This window comes from Quercus lobata, chromosome 9 (genome assembly GCF_001633185.2).
Source record: "Quercus lobata isolate SW786 chromosome 9, ValleyOak3.0 Primary Assembly, whole genome shotgun sequence".
In the NCBI taxonomy this organism is placed as follows: Eukaryota; Viridiplantae; Streptophyta; class Magnoliopsida; order Fagales; family Fagaceae; genus Quercus; species Quercus lobata.
Window position 1 is genome coordinate 1,498,204 of NC_044912.1, and position 25,896 is coordinate 1,524,099.

The 25,896-nt window shown below is 33.1% G+C and overlaps 2 protein-coding genes across 12 annotated transcripts; one reads left to right on the top strand and one right to left on the bottom strand.

The window, feature by feature from the left end:
- Window positions 1-4,827: 4,827 nt before the first annotated feature.
- LOC115959996 lies at window positions 4,828-7,924 on the bottom strand. Its single transcript, XM_031078687.1, has 3 exons — window positions 7,838-7,924; window positions 7,237-7,383; window positions 4,828-5,287 (listed from the first exon to the last, which is right to left on the bottom strand). Exons 1-3 carry the CDS (start codon window positions 7,922-7,924, stop codon window positions 5,045-5,047), a joined length of 477 nt encoding a protein of 158 aa, XP_030934547.1. The 3' UTR covers window positions 4,828-5,044.
- A 3,690-nt stretch (window positions 7,925-11,614) lies between these two features.
- On the top strand, window positions 11,615-25,760 carry LOC115959450 (TMV resistance protein N-like). 11 transcript variants are annotated; one of them, XM_031077839.1, is made up of 10 exons: window positions 11,615-12,461; window positions 12,811-13,909; window positions 14,005-14,313; window positions 14,399-15,478; window positions 15,553-16,334; window positions 16,484-16,618; window positions 17,421-17,763; window positions 21,365-21,501; window positions 25,214-25,542; window positions 25,676-25,760. In XM_031077839.1, the coding sequence occupies exons 1-5, from the start codon at window positions 11,935-11,937 to the stop codon at window positions 16,279-16,281; spliced, it is 3,744 nt and encodes a 1,247-aa protein (XP_030933699.1). In that variant the 5' UTR covers window positions 11,615-11,934; the 3' UTR covers window positions 16,282-16,334; window positions 16,484-16,618; window positions 17,421-17,763; window positions 21,365-21,501; window positions 25,214-25,542; window positions 25,676-25,760. The 11 variants fall into 11 exon arrangements, with proteins under 11 accessions (XP_030933699.1, XP_030933700.1, XP_030933707.1 ...); XM_031077840.1 differs by lacking the exon at window positions 25,676-25,760 and adding an exon at window positions 24,621-24,706 and having other exon boundaries at window positions 25,214-25,616; XM_031077847.1 differs by lacking the exon at window positions 25,676-25,760 and having other exon boundaries at window positions 16,443-16,618; window positions 25,214-25,616.
- Window positions 25,761-25,896: the final 136 nt, after the last annotated feature.

Genomic DNA, 25,896 nt, shown 5'->3' on the forward strand with positions numbered 1-25,896 from the left:
TCTTCTAATACAAATAAACTAGGCTCTTTAATAGAGCTAGAGCACTCAAGAAATAAAGAGATAGTAAAAGATAACTAATGAAAACTAATCTTAACTGAACTCATACTAATCCCTATCTAATCTCAAATTTAATCCATATCCGAACAAAAGTATACAATTATTCAATTTCCTATGAGATAAATACAAAAATTTGAAAATGTAAATTCTAAAATAATTTTGGTTTTGCTCTTGCATTAACATAGTTGCATCCTATGCAAGAAAGATTAACTAGCCTATTGGCATTTGAGTGTGGATTAATGTTGCATCTTGTGCATTTTTTATTGTGTTTCCACTTTAGCATGTATGCTCTTCGCATTATGCCCAAGATGAATATGAATAGACAATATTTTAATTTTAACTTTTTATTGATTTATTATTTAGTTATAACATCAAAATTAAAGTAAATGAATATGTAAAATTAAAACTGCCTAAGATGAATTTGTAAAGTCAATATATATTTATATTTTTAATATTTTCAAAAAATTAAAAGTAAAAAATAAATAATAAAAAGAATAATATAGTGGCCAATGATGTGATGAATGAGAAGGCTCAATTGGAGCGTAATAAGAAAAATGTGATATGAAGATCCAGTTAAAAACACTTAAATCTTAATAAATAAAAGTATATGGGAGAAATCAATGCATATGCGTTTAATTTAATCTAAATCAATGCATATGTTGTTTTTCCTAGCCTTCAATACACTTGAAACTTTTGCCTTAAGACTACTTGCAGCATCACATACTACTCTGTAACCATAGCTGGTGGCTAGTGTAAAGAATATAATCAAGATTCCACCAATGATAGTTTTCTCCATCCCCAAGAGCATTTTAGAGAAATTTTAATTACCACACTCAAATTGAGCCAACTAGAGCAAAAAGATTCCATATATGCCTCATCCTCAACTCTCTTGAGCCCCAAACCTCCAGCACTCTTTGTCACACATTGAATTTCAAGCAACTCAGTAAATGAGTTATTCCACTCCATAGGAATCTGCTAAATTACTAGTCAATCAGCTTAATGACTTTATTAGGGAGTATGAAGATGTTAGATCAGTATACCTGTATGCTATAAAGCATTAAGGTTAGCAATTGCAGCCACCCAGCAAAGTGTTTCTTAGTTCCCCAAAAAATTGATTCTTGCATCTTGATCTTCATTTTCATTGTTTGGTTTCATATATATGTTATTTTATTTAACAAGAAGAGTGATTCTAGCTAAGTTGATATGCATGCATTTGAATTTATCGATCTAAATATGATGTAATTAGATGTGAGTCCATTTCTAGACCCACTTTTGTCTACTGACTTGTGTTATTTCTTTCTGTTGGTTTCCAATAGGGAGGACTGAACACTGAAGACATGGTAGTTATTGGTGTTGCTGTCAAGGACTGTCACTGGATTCATGGGACACAAGGATAGCATTTTCATTGATTATGAACTTGTACTTCAATCCCTGTAATCGTTACAAGTATACTATTAATATATTATAATGGAACAAGATAAATGTATTGTACTGCAGTTTGTAATTTTCTCTTGTTTGCTGTGAAATGCTTGCTATATAAGGAGAAAGTCGTAAGAAATTCGTAAGAAAAGAGTTTTAAACTTCTCTAGAACAGTTTACTGGCATTATTAGTCTTTGCTGTTCTTTTTTTTTTTTTTTTTTCATAATTGAAAATAAGATAAATGTAATATAATCTAAGAAGCATAGACACAGATACAAATATGGGTATGTGTATGACATAGAGACACATCAATTTTTGAAAAATTAGGACATGATAAAGAAGTTTTGTATTACCCTAAAAAAATCAAATCCCATGGAGTTTGCACTCAAAACCTGCATAGAGAGAGAGCTTTAAATAATAAGGCTATTATGAATAAATCAGAGCTAAAAAAGAACCCATATATTTCTATAATTCTAAATCTTTTATTTCCTAGAAGATTCCGGGAAATGGAGAGGCCTTGCAAAGTGATTGATTATGTAGAAAAAATAATACTTGAGACGTGAAAGCCGGAGCATCTGTCTCACTTTTTTCTCTATTCTACTTTTAACTTTTTGAAAAAACATGCAACGTTAATCATGTTAACTTTTGATTTTTGATCGAGCTTGTCAGCTGTACATTATATGAGGACTTTTGTCGGTGTACATTGCTTTCATCCAAAACTTGGTGGGAGTTAATTTTTGTCTTTTTATTTATTTATTTTTTTTCCTTAATATAATATGTTGGAATACAACACACTCAACCTATTGCAATGACCAGGTTAAAGGTTTCATTAATTACAGTTAAAATTTACCACAAAGCTATGATTGCTCTTGCATCTTTAAATTCTATCCAAGAATCTATTTAATCCTTTTCTTAAATATTTTGTTTCCACACCATCTTTGAGCTGAACAATTTTTCATCTAATTGACATTAGTTATAATACCAACGGATAATTATTTAAATAAGGACAAAACTTAGATACATTACCTTAATTAGGTACTGTTTGTTAAGTTTTCTTTTTAAGATTCAGCTATGTAACTATTTAATTAAAAAAAACACTTCTATCCAATGAGAAAAAATTCAGATTACAGAATCTTAAAAGAAGAACGTAAAGAACAATACCTAAGTACTGTACCTAAGTCTTCCTCTTTAAGCAAAAATTAGGGACTCCAAATCAAGTAAATTAATTTTCTATAAAAATATATACTTTTTGATCCATAAAATTTAGCTCATGCTATATACTTATGTTTTCCTACATAGTACGCACATTCACATAATTTTACTATAGATTTCTCTACAGGCTGCGTTATTTTCTTCTACTTCAATGAGCAGCCAACGGGATTCTATTCCAATAAGATCGTTGTTTGTATTGCTTTCCAGTTAATTTCCACCACTCTTTACTTAACCTATGATCTGTTTGCTGGTCTTCCTAGCTAGTCTTCTTACACCCACTTCAACTCTATTTACAGACATGTACACGCTGCTTTGACTCAAAATTGAAAATTACTTTAGTCATTATAGAAGGAGAAGTGGGGCCTATATGTTTCAATAATTTTACCAGGAAGATTCCTGGAAGATGGTGAGGCCACTTGCTAACTGATCATGTAGAAAAATTATTACTCCCTCTCACTTTTCTCTTCTGCTGGTACTGATTAAGTAAAATAAGTATTGGTTCTACAAATTCTTTATACTCGGACATGTCGAATCAGATCTTCATTTCTTACCGTATTTGTTATTGAAGCAGCTAAAAACTTTAAACTTAAAAAAAAAAAAATGATTTATGTGTACATGATTCTTCAACATTTTTTATTTTTTGGTCTTATGGTACGTGGCATTGTTCAATTCTACAATACAAGATCATTTGGATTTGAATTTTCTTTTCGTTACTTGATCATGTAAATTTTATATTTAATTATCATTTTTAAATAGTAAGAATTAACACTTTACACCCCAATTTATCTATATTTATTTATATTTTCTTTTTTTTTTTTTTTTTTAAGAAAAGATGCTATAAATTTTATGGTTACAAATTTGAGACATGTTATACATTGCAACCCATAAACAAAAAGAAAAGTTTTCGTTTAATGTTATGATTATATTTCTATGATATTCCTTTGTGTATATATATATATATATATATTTTTTTTTTTTTTTAGGACAAAATTTTCCTTTGTATACTAAGGCATATAAAAGTGCCGATTATTATTTAATTTACTTTAAATTAATTGATTTATATACATTTTATGTTACCTAAAACTTTTTTATTTATTTATAAAGTTTCAACTAATGACATTTTTACCAATTGACCTAACTAGAACCCACAAAAAATTAATACACTCTAATGAGTAATCTTTAATTCATTTAACAAAAAATTATTGATTTGTATAAATTTCTATCTCCCTCACTAAGTAGGAAACTAATATTTCACATGCATTGGTCTAATGCGCAATCATTGAGCTCAATTTTAGAGTTAAATATTAATCTTATCATGTCTTAGCTGCTATACATTCATTGTGTTTTAGGATTAGATAGTGAGTTTCTGACTAGGAGCATAATGCGCGTGCTATAAAGTTAGTATATTTTAATTGTTAATGTCCAGTGTAATGCTCTGACAAAATCCAATAGTCTATTTAAGAATAAAAGTTACAATTTTTAAAGATATCTTGTCTTTTCCTACTCCATTGCTATAATATAAGAGCATCCGTAGCAGCCGTTGTAAAAATTATGTCATTTTGCCACATCAAAAGCTTATTTTATTATTTTACTACATCATTTTACAATATCTCATTTATCAGATGTTCTATATTTTTACCACTTCATTTAAATATTATTTTTTAATTCTTATTTTATTCTTTCTTCCCAACGGTAACATTTGTCCTACAATAGTCATATTTTCAAATCTCATCAATTCTAACGGTAACATTTTCAAACAATCCTCATAATTCAACTGTGATATTTTTAAAAATTAATATTTCCTTAAGCATTTTTAAAAAAAATAAAAATAAAAATAAAAAAACTTAGAACCTATCACCTTCCAAAAAAAAAAAAGAACCTGGGAACTTCAATAAAAAAACCTCAGAACCTATCACCTTAAAATAAAAAATAAATAAAAAAAACGTTGAACCTGTCACTGAGTGAGAGCAAATGGGCAAAAGGAGCTGTCTCCAGTATCAAAGAATTCAAACTGATCAAAACAAGACCTATCTAGAAACCAAGAACTCAAAAAGATACTGAGTTTGAACAAACCACAAGAGAAAAAAAATGAACAAACACCTGAATTTGAGAAATTCAAGAGAAAAGAAAAATGACAGACTTTGAGAAATTGGGCAGCAGTTTCTTGACATAACATACACCTGAATTTTACATATTGATGACTTGCTCTGAATAGGAAGGACCACAAATGAACAAACAGCAGACCACAAAGTTCATATAGGTAGATGTTTTACAACTAGATTGGTATTGACACAAATGATTCACATGCACCAGAAGATGGCAAACAAACAAGAAATGTTCAAATAAGCACTCATATCAATAACACGTAGATGCAATAGCTTCCAAAAGGGAGGCTACAAAATGCATCTGGGTTTCCTCATCGATTCTTGAAAATAGAGGCACATGGACAAATAAAGATTTGTGACCCTTCTGTTCCGCAAAACGGAGAGAATGACAATATACATAATTGCACACAAAACGGCCGGCATCATCTGAAATTGTCACATCAAAGTCCTTCTTCTTCAAGAACTTCAAGATTTCCTCAATGCAGCAAGAAGTCTTCAACAACCAAATGATGAAAAGTTAAAACACAAACACAGGAAAAAAAAAAATGGAGAGACAGAGCAGAGGCATGACAAACAAAAAGTTGAATGTTTTCAATACTCAACACAATTTTATGGTAATTATAATTATTAGTGTCTAGTTTGCAACTGAAATGATATAGCCAGTTTGACAGTGAAACTTCCTGTAGGAATTGGCAGTGCCCCCTGCTTAGTTCAATTAGCCTAGTACTTATCAAATAGGTCAATTAATCTTTTGCAAATCTACAAACTCAACCATCATAGCCACAACTCTCCAATTCCCATGGGTTGCAAACTGACAGTCTTAAACTACATACGGTCCACTTGCTGAGAAAATAAGATAAATATTGAAAATTCTATTCTCTCCAACATTTGGTTTGTTATTGATAATGAGAAAAGGAGAAAGTTTGAGAAAAATGTCACATTCTCCTCATAGACCCACCAAAACTTTCTCAATAATTGGTAAGATTTAGAAAGCAACTGCAGGGGACGATGAAAAGAAGAGCCTCAAAAAAGGGCATCCCATTGACCCCTTTACAACAGGTTTATGGAAGAAAAGATGCTAGAATTTCACTCACTCTCTCTCTCTCTCTCTCTCTCTCATGGAATCACTCAGAGAAACCAATGTGTGTTATGCCTTGATGAAGGTGAGAGTCAGAATCATCTGTTCTTAGCTAGCAACTTCACATAGAGGAAATGGAAATGCCTTTCTGATGATTGCAAGATGCCTTAGAGTTATAGGGATTACAATGGTTGGATTTATTAAATGGTGCAGCATTAGAAAATTAATCATTCCGTAAATAGTTAAGGAATCTATGTTGCCTATCTAACAGTAAACACCTGAGATATAATATCAATCCCAGGACTAAATAGTTATGAATAGTTAGCTCTCTCTCTCTCTCTCTCTCTCTTATTATTTTTTTTTCTTTAATTGCTTTTCATCAAAAGGGATCAAGTTAAGACACTCATTATCCTATCTAGCAGATTGTATTGACCTTTGAAAATCCTATTATGTCTACAAATAGGTGCAAGAGCAAAACTCACTATCCTATTCCCTAATATGGTACCTAAGGTAATAGACATTGGCATTGAGCATGCTAACCAATGTCCTACAACGTAGTAGGTACAAAACTACAAACTAGTAGCAAGAATGCCCACCCTTTCAAACTCAACAATTTAAATCAATCAAGTGACATATTTGTGTAACTAAATTACATTAGCTCAACAGGCCATAACCATTTAAGAATTTAATATCTACAAACCTAAGGGTACATTAAATTCGCAAGTGCTTATGACTCAAGAATGCAAACAGTATACTGGAGAACTCATCATTACCATCAACACCTCTACCTATTAAACCTAAAATTGATTTCAGCCTTCAACTCCACCAATTAACTATATATATATATCTTTTTGTAGTTCATTCCTCTAGCATCATGAGCATACTTTATGGTTAATTAGATTACTAAGACCTCACTGTTTTAATCCCAAAGGCTTAAAACTTGAACAATTCAAACAAACAACCAAACCCTCCCCACTCATTCGAAAAAAACCAAATTCAATCAAATGAGAATTAACCAATAAATATTTCCCAACCCCAAAGTCCATTTTTCGAATAAAACGATCATAATTCACATTATAGCAAACACAATATTCAACTTTGAAAGAAACCCATCAAAGGTCCCCTAAAATCCAACATGCCCAGAAACCGAAAATCCAACATGCACAGAATCAAAAATACCCAGAGCTCATTTTTGTTTCTTACGAAGAAACAGACATCAAACGGTCAAAACCATTTAAAACAAAAAAAAAACCAAAAAACGGAGAATCACAGAGAACTTAGAGAATCACAGAGAAGACGGAGAATCAATGACTATATGACTATATGACAATCTCAGAGAATCACAGAGAAGACGGAGAACTTACCTGTATGCAGTAGATGTAGAACGAATCGATGAAACCTTTAGAGAAATGGTGAATCGATGAAACCTTCAAAGATAGAACAGCGAATCGGCGACTCTGAGAACAACGAACAGCGAATCGGCAGCTCAAGATAGAACAGAGACCCACAACCTAGAGACCCACGCCGATAGGCGACTCTGAGATAGAATAGGGAGGGGAGAGCGAACAAAAGGGGGGGGGGGAACCGGTGAAGGAGATCAGTGATGGTAGAGAGGAAATCGGTGGTGGCTCATATTCACGAATGGGAAGAGAATAGATCAAAAGGGAAGAGGGAAAAAGAAAGAGTACGGGAGAGTGGAGATGGAGGCAGTGAATACTGAGTTGCTGAAGGAGAAGATGAAAGAGATATGAGAGAGAAACAGGAATAAAAATTTAATAAATTCATATACCATATCTTACCGTACCGTGAGAAATTTGTGATTGTATTGTAGTATATTGCAAAAAATATGACATTTAGCACATTTGATAAAAGTCTTCAAATGGTGTTTGGGGTGAGATATGTGCCAAATATTTAGCATTGGCACATATCCCACGTCTACTGTAGGTGCTCTTAATGGTTCCTCACCACTTCAACTTCACAAATACGCTGCTTTAAACTCAAACCGTTTCTTTCTTCTTCTTTATATGTGTGAATGGTTAACTGGTCAGACATGTGAACGCTGTCTCATTTTTATTTTATTCTTTTTTGGAGACTTATTCTACAGGGTAAGGAATAAAGAGCGCACTCAAAGAACGGCCTACTCTTCTTTTTGTTAGTCAAAAGTGAGATAAATTGTTTTCTTTTTGCTAAAAAATTTAAACTTTAAAAAAGAAAAGAAAAGAAAAAGATTTATGTGTACATGATTCTTCAACATTTTTTATTTTTTGGTCATATTGTACGTGGCATTGTTCAATTCTACAATACAAGATCATTTGGATTTGAATTTTCTTTTAATTACTTGATCATGTAAATTTTACATTTAATTATCATTTTTAAATAGTAAGAATTAACACTTTATTAAGATATGTTTTGCAAGGGCTTCCTCGTGATTTCCCACTGCATTGCTAGGATGGTTCCTCGGTGGCAGAGGCGAGGACAGGGATTCCAACTTTACACATACGCTGCTTTGACTAAAGAACTTAAAGAAGAGAATTACTTATTACAACCATGCGAAAATAAACCCAGATATCATTGATGTCACGACTACGACTACGACTACGACTACGACTACGCGGAGATCACTTTATTAATTATTGATGTATAATTATCCACTTGTCAGATCTTTTATTGGCTTGCTTTACAAACTCTTCTACGCGCAGATCACGCTCATGCAGGCAGAAATCACTTCCACGGTTCCACCAATGATGACTTTCTTTATTACTTTCTAACTTTTTGGAAAAAAAAAAAAAGAAGAAAAAAATAACGTTAATCATGGTAGCTTTTGAATTTGAGCAAGCTTGTCATTTGCGCACATTATACGAGGACTTTTGTCGCTGCTCAATGCTTTCCTCCGAAACTTGGTTGGATTTTTTTTTTCTACTTCTTAATAATATATTTGGAACAGTTTATTTGATTTGATTTAATTTATTTATTTTTTATACAGTATTATATATTTTAATTTTTTAATATATGTTTTTGTTCAATTAATGTTTTTAATTAAAATAAGTTAAGGAAAATAAATTATAACAATGGCAGGTTTACAATTGTAACCTAATTTAAATATTTTCTAGAACTGCATAAATAAACAAGATAAAATATTGAGACAAACGGTTATGATATAACCAAAAGCCAAACTATATGTGTAAGTTTGGATATCTCATAGCTTTCTATAGTTTATTCGCAAAATATTTATTAAAATATATATTTTTATAATTTTTATACTAAATGTGTGATAAAAAATTAAAAATTACTAACTTATTTTTAGGATTTAAACACAAAAGGTTTTCGTAAATTTTGAAAAAAAAAAAATAGAGACAAAAAACAAAAATCAAACAAATTTTGCTAAACAAAACTCTTGAGAGCACATTCTCCAACATGTTTAATGAGTACATTTGTCATAGTATTTTCACTTCATTATTGTTCCTAGGTTCTTTTAAATTTCAGTAATTTGTCTAATTAATAAACTCGATAAATTGGGTTAAAAAAAACTTCTCTTTCTCTTACCTTTTTTTTTCTCCTTTTTCCTCTTAGTTTATTAAAAAAATATGTCAATTAGTTGAGCTATAAAATATTAAAACCTTTGGCTAGCTCTAAACTCACTATTAATATTATTTTATCAACTACTTTTATATCTACCACCTTAACCGATATGAAATATCTCGTAAAAATCAAATCAAATCAAACATACTATTCCAAACACACCAATAAAATGACAAAATGTGAATCTGAATCTGGTTAGTAGGAAAGTATTGGGAGTGACAACTGTCCTAAATAATGTGCATATGAGCTCAAATTCAAAAGGTAGCATGATAATTGATATGTTACATTTTTTCAAAAGTTATGACGAATAGTCATACATTGATCAGTGGTTTCTGTCTTGACTAACCAAAAGAAAAAAAGTGAGACAGAAGGTACAGCATTCACGTGTCAAGTATTCAATTTTTTTTCGACATTAATCAATCAGTCTGCAAGTGGCCTCTCATCTTCTAGGTATCTTCCCGGTAAAATAAGACTTAGAATTATTGAAGTTAGTAAAAAAAAAAAAAAAAACTTAGAATTATTGAAAGGGCATATATATATATATATACATGTATGTATATGTATATGGGTTCTTATTGGATTTTCATATTAACTTCCAAGTATATAAAGACGAAGTGGGTGTCCTCGCCTCTGACACCAGGGAAATATCATAGCAATGATTTAGGAAAAGATGAGGAAGCCCTGCAAACAGACTATAGGTAACAAGTAAAGACTGGTAGAAATTAAAGTGAATAGCAATACAATCGAGGAACTTATTGGAATTGAATTCCGTGTGGAGGAATGTTGGATTCATTGGTTACGTTAGATAGGAAACTTGCAGCCTACAGAGAGAAGTAAAACCCAATCTGGCAATAAAATGAAATTATATGTTTATTATATATATACACACACAAAATTGGAAATTCTCATGTGATTTTTTTCGCCAAATACATAATTTTTTGAAGTTTTTAATGTAATAACAAATAGACTTAACCTTCTTACAGTAATGTTTTATGTATAAATTGTTAATTATGTCTATGTAGGGTTGTGAACAAAGAAGAACCAAAAAAATTTTATGGTACAGATATTAAAAGTTCAAAATTGTTCGTTTAATTTTATTTTGAATACAAGCCGATCTCGAGCTTATCAACAAAGTAGATTACATGTTTCAGCTTGGATCATTTTCTTGTTAAACAAGCTTAAATTTGTTCACAAACTAGTTGATTAACTTATTATTTTTCCATATATATAAAACATTGCAACTAAAAGTTTTTATTCCTTCACAAATCGATACTAATATTTAACAATTAAATTATAGTTGAAATGATAGTGTTTGAGTTATTTAGATAGAACAATTTTCGTTTATAAACTTATAAAATTAGATTAAAAATTATAAATAATTTTTATTGTGAATAACTATTTATATTACCAAAAAAGTTACAATTATAATTTAATTTTAACATTATCAATAATTTAACACATTATTACATTCTAAAATTGTGATGGTCAAAGTTTATTTAAAAGAAGAATAAAGTTATGATCAGAACAAAAAATTACAAGAATAATATTTCTAATATTTTTTTTCTTCTAATCAATAAACTTATATAGTAGTAAAATTTGTAATGGTGTGACAAATTTCAGTTGGCATATATATTTTAAACGAGAGATTAAATTCTATAAGGATGTGATGTAAAACCTATGTTTTACCCCTCCAATCCCAACATGTCACATCATCTTATTACATATTTAAGAATAAACACAATTATACTCAATCAATTCTAATACCCATATATAAATCCAACCAAATTGGAAATTTATTGAGATATTATTAGGTGTAGTAAGATGTATTAAATTTTAAGTAAAATACTGATGTGGTAATCACTTATTAAATAATGTAAAACATAAATTTTACACCCATCCTTATAAAACCCATCCTTATAAAATTTAATCAATTTAATCGATAGTACGAATTTAAGATATGTTTTACAAGGGCTTCCTCGTGATTTCTCACTGCATTGCTAGGATGGTTCCTCGGTGGCAGAGGGGAGGACAGGGATTCCAACTTTACACATACGCTGCTTTGACTAAAGAACTTAGAAGAGAATTACTTATTACAACCATGCGAAAATAAGCCCATATATCATTGATGTCACGACTACGACTACGCGGAGATCACTTTATTAATTATTGATGTATAAACGCCTGTCCCTCTCCAGCATTCTCTCACTTCCAAACACAAAAACTCCACTCATTTTTATTGTAACTCATTCATGAATCCAGCGTTATTTCAAAAGAAAATTTTGGAGCTTTTCAGTTTTCTCTGCAATTTCGTAAAAAATCTGTGAACTCACTTTATCCATCTCCTTTTTTCTTTTCCACTTCTTGAAATTAAAATCCGACTCAAATTTGCTTTCTTCTTCCTTTATTTATATTTTCTTTTGTGTGTTACACTTCAAAAAAACTATTTTAATATATTTTTAATACATATCTCTAGCATATTTCCGATGGCTTTTCTGGCCATAGAAAACGCCTCCTCCTCCTCCTCCTCATCTATTCCTTCTTCTTCTACTCCTGGATGCAAATACGAGTACGATGTATTTCTCAGTTTCAGAGGCACCGACACCCGCAACAATTTCACGGACCATCTATACGATAGGTTGAAGCAAGAAGGCATATTCACATTTAGGGACGATGAGAGACTCAAGCAAGGAACAGAGATTAACTCAGGGCTCCTGAGAGCAATAGATGAATCGAAAATCGCTGTTGTCGTTCTATCCAAACAATACGCTTCGTCGAGTTGGTGTTTGATCGAACTAGCAAAGATCGTTGAGTGCATGGACAAGAAGAAGCTGACAATCCTTCCTGTGTTCCACTATGTGGATCCTAGTGATGTCAGGAATCAGAGAGGGTCTTTCGCGGAAGCTTTTGCAAAACATGAAAATCGGTTCGAAGATAAGATCGATGATGTGAAGACTTGGAGAGCAGCCTTGACCAAAGTTACCAATCTCTCTGGATGGCATCTAAAGGATAAGTAAGAATTTCTTTTCCTTTCTTTTCTTTTCGAATGATGGTTTTTATTTTTATTTTTTATTTTAATTCCTGAATTTTCTTATCGTTACTTTCTTTACTTTGCCATATGACATCTTTCTTTTACTTAGTATATGACAAATCTAGGAAATTATAAGCTCGAATTGGACTTTGGTTGAACAACATCGCATGCATATATTGTTTGTTCCACGTGCATACTATACACTTGTAGAGTTCCCCCTTTTTTTACTGAACGAAGCTCAGATTGTATGTTTGCTGAATATTTTGTCTCTAAATTAATGCATCTCTAGCTCTGCCTCATCGAAATTGTTGTTCTGCTATATTCTTTGCAGTTCTGAATCAGAAGTTATCAAAAAAATCATTCAAAGAATAAATAGTGAGTTGGATCGTGAAGTCCCATTTGTTTCCGAGCACCTCGTTGGAATGGACTCCCGTGTGAAGGAAATGTTGGATTTATGCTTGGGTGAAAGGTTGAATTGTGTCCGCTTAGTTGGGATTTGTGGAATGGGTGGAATCGGTAAAACAACTCTTGCCCGAGAAGTTTATAATAGAATTTTTCATGACTTTGAAGCTAGAAGCTTTGTTGCTAATGTTAGAGAAGAGTCTAAAAGACGACGTCTAGTTTCTTTACAGAAAAATATTCTTTCTAAGATCCTCATGGGAGCAGAAAAAAATATTGCAGATGTTGAAGAGGGAAAGAAAATTCTAAGGAATAGACTCTGCAAAAAGAAGGTTCTTATTGTTCTTGATGATGTGAATGATGATGAACAACTAAAAGCATTAGCTGGGAAGGATTGGTTTGGTCCAGGGAGTATAATCATTGTAACAAGTAGAGATAGTCATTTGTTGAACAGTTATTGGGATGGGGTGTTTGATATATATATAGCTAAGGGGTTGAATGATGATGAAGCTTTGGAGCTTTTTAGTTTGAAGGCTTTTAAGAAACCTCATCCTCAAGAAAATTATGTGGATTTGTCTATAAATTTTGTGAGTTACGCTAACGGCCTTCCTTTAGCTCTTAGAGTTTTAGGTTCTTCATTGTTTGGTAAAACACTTGATGTATGGAAAAGTGCTCGAGATAAATTAGAAGCAAAACCTAATAGAGTCATTATGGATGTACTTGAAATGAGTGTTGATGGGCTTGATGATACACAAAGAGATTTGTTTTTAGATATTGCATTTCTCTTTAAAGACATGGACAACTATTGCAGAAGAGATACTCTAGAAAGTTTAGGTCACTATACCTACGATATTGATGTTCTTCAGGACAAATCTCTTATAACCTTTGCTTCAGATGGAGCTCTTGAGATGCATGATTTACTTAAAGAAATGGGTCAAGACATTGTTCGTCGTGAATCCCCTGAAGAGCCTGGTAAACGTAGTAGGTTATGGAGTTTAAAGGATGTCCTGCATGTATTGACAAGTAATGCTGTAAGTTGACAAGTTTAAACTTGAATTTAGAAAAGTATATATGTTCTTTCAAATTCTTCTAAAAATTTTCTAATTTCATTGTTTTTGGTTACTAGGGAACAGAGGTAGTTAAATGCATAATGCTAAACATGCCTATTGAAGCAAAGGAACGCTTGAGCGCTGAAGCCTTCTCAAAGATGAAAATTTTGAGATTTCTTAAAATTGGTTATGTGCATCCTCCAAAAGACCTCATTGGAGGTCCTATTCAACTTCCACAAGGCCTCAATTATCTTTCTAACGAGTTACGCATAATAGATTGGCGTGGATATCCTTTAAAATCCATGCCAACTAGTTTCCAACCAAACAAACTTGTTGAACTAAGAATGCATTACAGTGACATAAAACAACTATGGAAAGGAATTATGGTAAGATTTTCACTTATGCAAATGTGTTTTTCCTTCATTTTCGTTAAGGCATGAGTTCGTCTAATTATTTCTTGGGTTATAACAGATTTTAAATGAGTTAAAACTCATTGACCTCAGGGATTCTCAAAACTTGATTGAGATCCCGGACCTTAGTGGAGTCCCAAATCTTAAGCAATTGATCCTCCGACGTTGTACAAGACTCTATAAGATACATGAATCTCTTGGAGATCTCAAAAGGCTTATTCGATTGGATTTGAATGGTTGTAAACGTCTCGAAAGCCTTCCTCATGAGATCAACTTGGAAGCTCTTGAAACTTTTATTATTTCTGGTTGTTCAAGACTAAAGAAGTTTCCAGAGATTGTGGGAAATATGTCATGTTTGTTAGAACTTTCTTTGAATGAGACTGCTATAACAGGGCTACCATTATCAATTGAGCATTTAATTGGCCTTACTAAATTGGATCTAAGAGACTGCAAAAACCTTTCACGTCTTCCGAATGGTTGTTATAGTTTAATGTCTTTAAAAATTCTTAATTTATCTGGTTGCTCAAAACTTAATGAATTACCAGAAAATTTGGCGAAAATCAAAGGTTTGGAGGAGTTATACTTGAGTGGGACGGCTATAACAAGCCTACCTTCATCCTTTGTTCACTTAAAAAATCTCAAAGAACTCACTCTCTCCAAATGTGTGGGGCTATCATCTAATAAGCTCACGAGGTTTCCTTTGATGCAACCTAGAAGAAGTCCAGATCTCGTGGGCATGCTAATGCATTCTTTAATAGGCTTATGCTCTTTGACCAAACTTGATCTAAGTTATTGCAGTGTTCGGACAATTCCTAATGTTCTTGGGTGCTTGTCATCTTTAAATACTTTAAATCTAAGGGGAAATAATTTTGTTTGCCTTCCTGAAAGTATCATTCAACTATCTAATCTGAGATATCTTTATATGAATGGTTGCACTCATCTTCGAATGTTGCCCAAGCTTCCATTAAATATTGACTTTATTGATGCAACACAGTGTACCTCGTTGGAAACATTATCGTTAAGGCCAGAATATGATTTTCGGCCGAAAATTTGTCTTCTCAATTGCAATAAATTGATCACGAATCAAGGCTGCGGTGACCTGTTTTCAACAATGCTAAGACATTATATCATTAATACCCAGGTCTGTCTCTCTCTCTCCCTCTGTCCCTCTCTCTCACATGTGAAGTTCTAAGCATCATGAATTGTATGTTTCAGGGTCAGCGAGATTGTTACGATGTCGTGATTCCTGGGAGTGAAATTCCGAAATGGTTTAGCCACCAAAATGTGGGGGGTTCAGTGAATCTGCAAGTGCCCTCAGATTCATTAGGTAACAAATTGATGGGAATCGCTGTGAGCGCTGTTTTTGTATTCCGCAAGCATCATATTCAAGATTATGGAAAGCAGATACTTTGGTGTTCCGTTGGTTCGGGCCGTCTTTTACCCGTGGAATTTGGTAAGATTGAACCGTATCAGCTGTTGCTGAGATATGTGCCCTTTGCATTCTTTGGAGCGGAATTGATAGAAATATTGAATCAAGTCGACGCTAATGGATTCAGCCAGATTGAAGTTAAATTTGAACCCGAAGGTCCAGGATTGGAGGTTACAAAATGCGGGGCCCATCTGGTATTCGAGCGAGACATTGAAGACCTAATAAACCAAACTAAGGCTGGGCCTAGCAGCTGCATCATCGCTCCTTATGATGAGGAAGGTTTTGACGATTCAGAAAAAGATAACAAAATTAAGCGAAGCCGTGATGACTCTGATGGGGAAGGGGCTGGACCTAGTGGAGAAGCTACCTCTAATGATGTAGACGAACCACACCCAAAGAGGATACGACTCCCTAATCTGATTGAAAGATTAATTCCACGTTTAGGAAATTGGCTTGGGAATTCAAGCACACAAGAACAAGGTGACTCTGATTGCGAGGAAGAGAAATCCCAGTGAAATTGGTAGCTTTGATGAAATTGGCTGATCAACTTTCTTGTCTTTGACTTTTTGTAAGTCTATATCTTTTCTCCCTCTTACAGAGCTTGTTGGTAGCTTTATATTTCTTTCTTTCTTTTTTAAAATTCGTTGAATTTCTTTACTTTTTATTCTATGACAAGGTTCTTTTTAGTTTGGTGATTTGTTTTCTCATTTCTGCCGGCTACCTCATACTGGATATGAAGAAGTATTTTATTTGGACTTTGTTGAAAAGGAGAAACTGTCATGTTGCTGGCTGACGAAAAAGCATGTGGAGCTGATTGTATGGTAGTCATTTTTTTTTCAATTGTGCTGGATGGTATATTCGGAACTCTGTTATTGCTCTCTTTTTATAGTATTTAGTTTACTACAACTTTCCATAGGAGAATGCAATAGATTATAGATGCATGGTACTCCAGTGTTGTAAAATCAAATGGAATGAAGAAAATTTGGGCCCCTGTTTCCAAGTGAAGTTAAATTGCAGCAAAGTAGATAAAATTATTTGCAAAGCTTTCTTGTCGTGTACAATAGAAATAATGCAACTATTTTATCATTTAGAAGTAGGGCAACTATTTTAAAACTTAAAGGACCCTTCTTTTCTCTTTTTTTATTTTGACTTCACACCACACCACCCATTGCTTGGTTGATTGGAAAGCTGTGGAAATTTTCCTTTTTGGTATTTGTATTTTGTGCTGAGTTTGTCCTTGAATTAGGCCTAAAACAGTTGAATTAGGTTCCTGAGTTCTGACTTGTTTTTCTGGTTCCCAATATAACAAACTTCAAAAATATCATTATTTTCTGTTTTTATTTTAATAATTTGATTTAAGGACTAAATTTTGTCTAGAACTCCTGTTGTGCATGTGTCTATATGACAAGTTGGCTCTGTTGAGTTAATAGAGTAAAGCTATAATATTAATTTCTTTCTTAGAATATTTGCAGTAGATGGATACTATGCTATCAATTATATCATTTGTTTGGTTATTGCTGGTCAAAATCATATTTTTAATGCACTTCTTTATCAGACTACGATCATCCAACTACCATCCTTGTCAATTCTAAATAAGAAACTTCTCATCGTCTTATTTGTCATTTGGAAACTGATGTCAAGTGGTTCCATCTAGGTGCATTGATGTGGCAGTCCTATAAATTGTGTGGATCACGTCCAGATTGGTTGAATCAATACAATTGCATGGAAGCTTCTATTGCTAGCAACTGCCAAAGCTTGAATGTGCAGAAGTGTGGGCTTTATCACTGCTACATGACTTCTTTATCTGATAATTGGGGTCTCATTTGTCAATTGATGGTTGATAATGGAGAAAGATATAAGCAATGTTGAAGAAGTTCAGCCTAAAAGACTCAGATTTCACATTGATTCCATGCTTAAGGAGGAGGGAAAACGAGATGTACAATATCCTCTTGCATTGCTGCCTTCATTACTTTTGAGCTTTTCCTTCTAAGCTACTGGTATGCATCCAACCCCCCCCCCCCAGTTTTCTGTCATAGATTTCAAATACCTCATTTATTTCCTCTTTTCTTTGTGATTTGATTAAATATTACTTCCCCATGGTGTAACTTCAACTCACAAGTCACATCAGTACTGCCTCATTTGGATTTTTTCAAAATTTCTGTGGATGAATACTTCAACAGTGAGCAGAAATTTATACCAAACTTGTGTATTTCCTATATTTAGCTTTCCTGTCGATCAAAATTTCCTAGGTTGCATTCCTACATGAACTTGGGCTTAGTTTTTTTTTTTTGTTGGATGAATGAAAAATATTATTAAGAAAACACTCAGTACAAAGCCATACACAACATAACAATAGCAACAACAGAACAACTAGACATGATATAGACATATTTGAAGCAAAGCAAAACTCTCTTTAAAGAAACACTTTCTGGATTTTCCGAATGCAATATTGACTCTTACTAGAACACCAAATACAATCACAACAGCACCTAGCATAAAAATTATAGATTTAGCTGGAAACACAGTGGCAGGAATCAATTTAGCATTACTGCACAGGATTCCATGGCTTCATTTTGAGAAATGATAGTAGAATATTCCAATTTTCACATAGAGATATATTCATGCTAGAGTCTATGAAATTCCCTCTAGCTGCCATCTTTACACCAATCTTGCATTTCTTCAACTGCTCCTCACTTTAAGTATTCCTTCCATGAATTCTGGTATTTCTATGACTCCATTAATGGTATGTTAAAAATCAAACACCACCTCTCTCTCTCTCTCTCTCTAGAAATTTCTCTCTTGCACTCTCTCTGGAATTTTCTTTCTACAAGACTCTCTCGCACAATAAAAGTCTAGCCACAATTTTAGGATGTCTAGAAGCTTAGAGAAAGCAGTATACTGTTACTGGGCTAGAAATATCAAAGTCGGTGACTTAACTGACTTGAACCAAGTATAAATAGGAAGTGATAATGCTTATTTGGTGTGTGAAGTGTAAGCACCAAATCCTAGTGTGAGTGTATGTGTCCTTACAAGAGTGAGTGTGGTAAAGTAAATTGCATGTGTCCGTTGTGCAAAGCAAGTGCGAGTGAGTTGGTGTGTGCATTATAAGAATTTAGTTTTGGATAAGTGTAAAAGGCAAAAGTTGATGTGTGTGTCTATTGTGTAAGCAAAGTGTGGTGTGTGTCTATGCAGAAGTGTCTTGGTCTTTAATTTGAAATCAAAATTTGTTTTGTTCTTCATTACGTCTTGTGGTCTTTTTCTTTCCTCAACATGGTATATAACACCTGCCATGCTAACTTACATAAGGACTAACTTACACAAGGAAGCTTTAAGACTCTTTACCTTTTAAACTTTCCAACCCCCATTCAGCAACCTTATTTCAATTTGTTTTGGGAGAGTCTATGAAGAATCTGTTCATAACTTTACTCCACAATATTTTTGACAAACTGCATTCAAAATATAGTTGGTCTCAACTGTCTGTGCAACTTCTTCAAAATGAATACAGAACATCCCCTTGTACCCCCACTAGAAGTGTTTACCCCAAGAGGATAATATGTATCTCATAACAAGCCAATGGATGAAAGCATGTGCGGCACGTCTCTTAATGGCTGTAGAAAACCAGTTTAGCACTTACGGTATTGTTAACATCTGGTACTAGGGAACTTACGGTATTGTTAACATCACATTTTTTACATAGCGAACTAGCTTTCTGAAGGGAGACACCTATCAATCTTGGTACAGCTACTGCTTCTGCTCAAGATGAATAATCACAAACCAGAATAAGATTTAGAAGTTAAGGAAAAATAATAAAATCATTTCTCTGTCCAATAAAAACATTTTCCGAATAATAGGTGGTTTCAGAATTTTTCTTGCAGATGAATTCAAAGATTGTTGACTACAACGGATTGATTAGTTTCCACAGAAAGCAATGGATTCTTGGAGCTGAAAAGTTTATTTTATCTTACATTAAGCTGCAAAGGTTTAATTCACTGAATGATTAGTCTAAAGGCCATTGTCTGGTGAGGTCAATGATAGGGAAGGAGGACCATGCCATGCCTTATTACCTTATTAAGCTGAGAAGGGAAGTCTAAAAATTTGTAGCTGTTGAGCATGTTTACTTGGGTGATAGATAAGCGTAAGAAGCTTATTATCATTTTCTCATTTTTATTTTTAAGTTTCAAATGATAAAATGGGAAATACTACCTTCTGCTTGATTCTACATACAACATAAGTGTCCCATTACATAGTTCCGACATGTATGATATGTTGACAGGATATCATGGATGCATCTAGTGTGACACTGGTTATAAACTTATAATTGGACCTAACAGCATTGTATAAATGCCCCTTGGCCCTAATAGGTCTATCTATTTCTCCAATGTCCACCAGAGGAGGTTTGCTCTGTATAGAAACCAGAGAATTGGACCTAAGTGGATTCTAGACAAGTGTTTTCCTTCAATACACTTAAATTATTTATGAGTGATGTTATGATCATATATATAATATTAAGTAGATTTGCTAATTTAATTAAGATTTATTTGGTAGATGATTCTTGATGGTGTTCAAATATTCATGTGTTATTAGATGAAAATAATTATTTGATACAAATCTATATAATATCTAAAAATTGAAGCATATCATTTATTACTTCTACACTCCTATTGAGCCACATCAGTGTAGCATTTTGGTCCACCTTAGTTCAATTCGGTCCACATTGGCCCTATTTGGTCCACTTTGGTCTATTCGGTCCATTTCGGTACACATACAAATCCATATGACTAAAGTAATGGTCGAATGCCTAATTTGAATATATTGAATGAACTTATAATTTATTGAATGAATATATCAAACATAGCATGGGCATATGCTGCATATTAGTCGGACATATTTCTAACATTAGTTGTCTCCATGCTTTATGACTAGTTTGATACCACCCCATTTATTTTGTACAAAGTACCTAGTCATATCATCTAGTAACAGTGCTGCTGCTGCCTCCATGATCATTGAGACCAACTAACATATTGGCACTGCATCTACTCAATTTCCACCATCGTTGTCTTTATAAGTGGTCATGTGAAAACTACCATTTTATTGAAGAAACCAGTAAGCTGGTGATCTGAAACAGTTTTGAAGGGGAGAGAGAGAGAGAACAAATCCTACGTGGCACACAACAGGAAGCAATCTTAATTAATATTTACGGCCTTTTTTTTTATTTTTATATTTGTATATATTTTGGGACTAAGACTTTGTTGTTGTTGTATATGTTTTAGTCTTCCTCACTCTAAGCCCTCTTAAGATAATTTTGGTTTACAAATAGTGTATCAAGAAATCATAAAGCAGCTTTCGAACAGTAGAATCTGTCACCACCAAAATTAAAACATATGATAGAATTAATCTTATAACAAATAGCAGCATGAGTGGTAGGGCCACTTGCTTACTAATACTAATAATCTATGCAAATGTGTTATCTGATCATTTGGGTTTCATTTGTCAACTGATGATTGACAGTAGAGAAAGAAATAAGCAAAATTGTAATGTTAAAGCAAGACCCGGTAGAATTAGAAGCTGTGATGAGGAAGTTCTTTTTTGTTTTGATAGGTAATATGGAATTCAAATCAGCTTTGGTGTTCCGTTGATTCCATGCTTAAAGACGGGAAAACAAGTTGTAGAATAACCTCTCCTCTGCTTGCATTGCTGCCTTTATTACTTTTGAGCTCTTCATATCTAAGTTCATGGTATGTCATTCACCCCATAGTCTTCTGTCATAGATTTATAAAAATAGCACATTTATTTCCTCTTTTCTTTGTGATTTGATTAGATGTAACATTCCCATGCGAAACTTCAACTTACATTACCACTACCCAATTTTTTCATTTTTTTTCCAAAATTTCTGAGTGTAACAGTTTGCAGAAATTTATTCCAAAATTAGTCATCATCCTTTATTTAAATTTCCTGTCAGTCAAATTTTCCAAAGTTGCATACCTACATGATCTTGGACCAGGTGTTTTTAACTTTTCCAAATTTTCCAAAACACTTTCTAACTTTTCCTAATGACATCTTGACCCTTACTAGGACATCACATACAAAAAACGGCTTCACTTGGAAAACAGATAATGGAATATTCCAACTAATACACAGATATCTCTTCATTCTAGTGTATTTGAAATTCCCTCTGGCTTTCATCCTTACCCCAATTTCCATTTCTCCAACAACTGCTCCTCACTTTAAATTTTCCCTCCCTAAATTTTGCATTTCTCTGACTCCATAAATGGTAAACCACACCCCCATGCTAACTTACATGAGGAAGCTTTCAGCTTACCTTTTAAACTTTCCAACCCCCATTTAATCCAATTTGTTTCAGGAGAGTCTATGAGGCATCTCTTCATTACTTCCCTCCACAATCTTTTTGGCAAACTGCATTTAAAAAATAAATGGTTTGGACATTTTATGCAACTTCTGCATAATGCAAACAGAATATCCCCTTGTACCCCCACTATAACAATTTATCACAAGTGGATAATTTTTTCTCATAGCAAGCCAAGTGATGAATCATGTCTAGAAAAGGCGGTAAAAAACCAGATTAGCTTCCACCAATAAACCTCACACAACCTCAATTGAATTGGACTCCAGGTTTCTTAGCAGATATAAATGCTCCCCTTGGCCGGAACCCAAATAGGTCTATCTACTTCTCAAATATCCATGAGAGGAAGTTTGCTTTGTATAGAAACCAGAGAATTAGACTTAAGTGGCTTCCAGACATAGCTTTTTTCCTGCTATACAATTGAAACTTTTCTGCAAGACTACTTGCAACATCATTTTCTGCTCTATAACCATACATGGTATAAAGAATATCATCAGGATTCCACCAATACACTAGAAACTTTTGTCTTAAGACTACTTGCAACATCATATACTACTCTGTAAGCATACCTGGTGATGTAATGAATATCATCAAGATGCCATCAATTACACTCTTGATGTTACCTCCTGTATTGTGTTCCAAATCTTTGGTTTTACAGCTTTCTGTTCCCATTGTCTTGTGATTTAATTTTATTAAGAAAAAAAAAAAAAAAAAACAGAAAATTGACTGGCTGTGTATTTGGATGATTGGGCATGTTGTATTTAGAGATGGATCTTATAGTTGTGTTGCCTCCTCACTATAGGAGTCCTCAGTCAGCTAAATGAGATTACTAGTATTTATTTAAGTTTCGTCCTTTTGTTTTCTGCAACAAAGTTAGCCCAGAATTAGTTGTCCATAGCTCTATATAAGAGCCCAAGTTACAGTCTTAAGTATCCAATCATTTGATTTGCGTAAGAGTAAAGAACCTATGACCTTAGTTTTGTCATTTGTGCTAAATTATCTTTGCATTAAACTAATTCAATGCATGTGTGTTTAAACTTGATTGGCCTGTCGTTTTACTCCCAACTCTTTTTACTTCCTTCTTTAACTTATGTTTAGTTGCCACAAAAAATTTAAAAAAGAAAAAGAAAAAAAAGAAGGTAAAATCATCTTTGGTAGCTGGTAGACAAAAGCTATTTCTGTTTTGAAATTGAAAATTAATTGATTGAACTTCAAATAATTGTAAATTATGTTGCTTGATCCTTCAGATTAAGGGTTAAGACTTATATCTACAAGATGAAGTATTGCCTAATGTCTTCATGTTCACTTTCACCATTCTGATTTTATATTGTGAGAAGCTCTTGAATTTCTTCAAATATAGGACCTTTTGTGGAACAAGCTGTATAGCCTATGATAAATTTAAAAAATTCTTCCTCCATGCACTTGAAGCTGGCTCATAGATATCTGTTATGACCAATTTGTTACAAAGATCAATATGGTGCCTCTTACCAAAGAACTTTCTCTATTTATTTTCTAATTGTACAATATATTAAGTCTGTGACACACTGTTTATTTAAAAGAGAATATAAAAGATACAATGCTAAAGAAAAGCTAGCCTCAAGTGTACCTCTATTTTGGATACAATAAGAAACAAAGGAAAATACATCATAGAAGGTGAGGAAAACAGCACAAAAATAAATATAGTACCAAGACCTATGAAGGCATATAATCCCCCTAGAGCATCTCAGCAGTGAGTCCACTTTTCTTGGCCAGAAGCCACCTACTTTTTACAATAGATTGGACAGATTGTACCTACAATGGCTGGCTTGAAATATAAATCCATTAAGCCTGCTCAGTATGTTTTTAACTTTCTATGCTGAAAACCAGTACTAAGTGGTGATCATCTGCATTGATATGTTTCTTTATCTCATGGAAAACCGAGTTATCACAACATAATTTGTTAGTTGTTTATCGCTAGACATCCTCATAGGAAATCAAGAAAAAATCAAATTTTCAGCTCGTAGCCTTTACCAACACCATTTGATGACTTTCCTTATATGACTGGTCTTCACCACCTTCTTCATTCTCTGTTGCAGGCCTCCTAAAATTCCTGAATTCTTTGAGCTTTCCCCAGTTTTTTATTCTATTAGTTTTGATTTTTCACTTTCCAAAATTTTTTTTTCTGTTCTGTGTAATACTCTTATGTATGCAGCCCATTTACTAGGGTAGCACCTTTTTTCAATCAATGAATTATTTACTTATTGGAAAAAAAAAATGTTGAAGAAATATTTGATTTGGTTTTTCCATTATACAGCTATAGCAGTTTGCTTGTAGATGTTGCCTTTTTCCCTTGCCATTATTTTCCCAAGATAATTTGTAGCATCTTGGGATAATCTCTTGATTTTTTATTTATATATATAAAATTCTTGAAATTGAATTTTACAATATGTTCATGAGAAAAAGCTCTCTTCTTCACTTGTCTTTACAGAACATTTTACTCACTGTTTTCAATAGGAAAAAATGGTATTAACTTCTAAGGGTGGGACTCGAGTTTTTGTTACTAGAATTCCTCCTAGTGTCACAGATGATGATTTTGGCAGGTATCAAATTATTGATCACATTCACCACCTCTTGGTGCAATTAGTAATATCTAGCAGACCTAAATGCTTCAAGGGCCGCATGCATCACTAATTAATTCTGTAGGATTGTAAAATAATTAAAATTGGATGGGTTGTTGATGATTGTTGCAGTTACTTTATGAACTATAGTTCACTTATAGATGCTTACACCTAAGGCATATGGTATCCTAATTCTCTTAACTTTAATGGTAATTTCAAATATTTTTGTTTTATCTTAACATTTCCATTTCTGGGTTTTGATTTAGGGAAACTTGGCCTTGCCAAGTTAACAAAGTTGAGTGTTATTGGTGTTTTTGACATTTCCTTTTCAGGTTTAATAAGTACTTACACTAATTTATAATAATGACCAGTTATTTGTAATCTAATTTGTTATTTTGTTGGAGTTTCTTGCTTGTATATTCTACATTGAACAGCATCCTCACTATTTTTACATTCAAATATTGAAATTTGAAGTTGCTTGCATTTCAGGATCCAGTGACAAAACATGGAATTGGATTTGTAATGCATGAAAATGCAGGAAGTGGAGCTTGAGTCTTAAAATTTTGTATTCTAGTTTTTTGTTCAAGTGAATTTGTAGAATACATAGTGTTAATCGAGAGATTCTAAACTATAAACATAGTGTTTGAGGTGTCATTTGGAAGATCAATAATTGTGGAACTTAATCATTTGTTGTTTTGGTCTTCCATTTTACCTCATAGTATTGTCTGGTCTGTTTTCAGATTCAGTATACCGGATAATGTCTGAATCATATGAACTTCAAAGGTTCTACGGTTGCTGTGGACTTAGCAATTCCAAAGGTGTGCTATTATTTAATCTGCTTCTTGTATTGAAAATTGAATCAAGTTTATGTTATGTTGATGGTAGACCTGTATGTTCCACCTGATGATGTGCCTGTTATATGGGAGTAATGCGGACTTAGCAATTCCAAAGGTGTGCTATTATTTAATCTGCTTCTTGTATTGAAAATTGAATCAAGTTTATGTTATGTTGATGGTAGACCTGTATGTTCCACCTGATGATGTGCCTGTTATATGGGAGTAATGCGGACTTAGCAATTCCAAAGGTGTGCTATTATTTAATCTGCTTCTTGTATTGAAAATTGAATCAAGTTTATGTTATGTTGATGGTAGACCTGTATGTTCCACCTGATG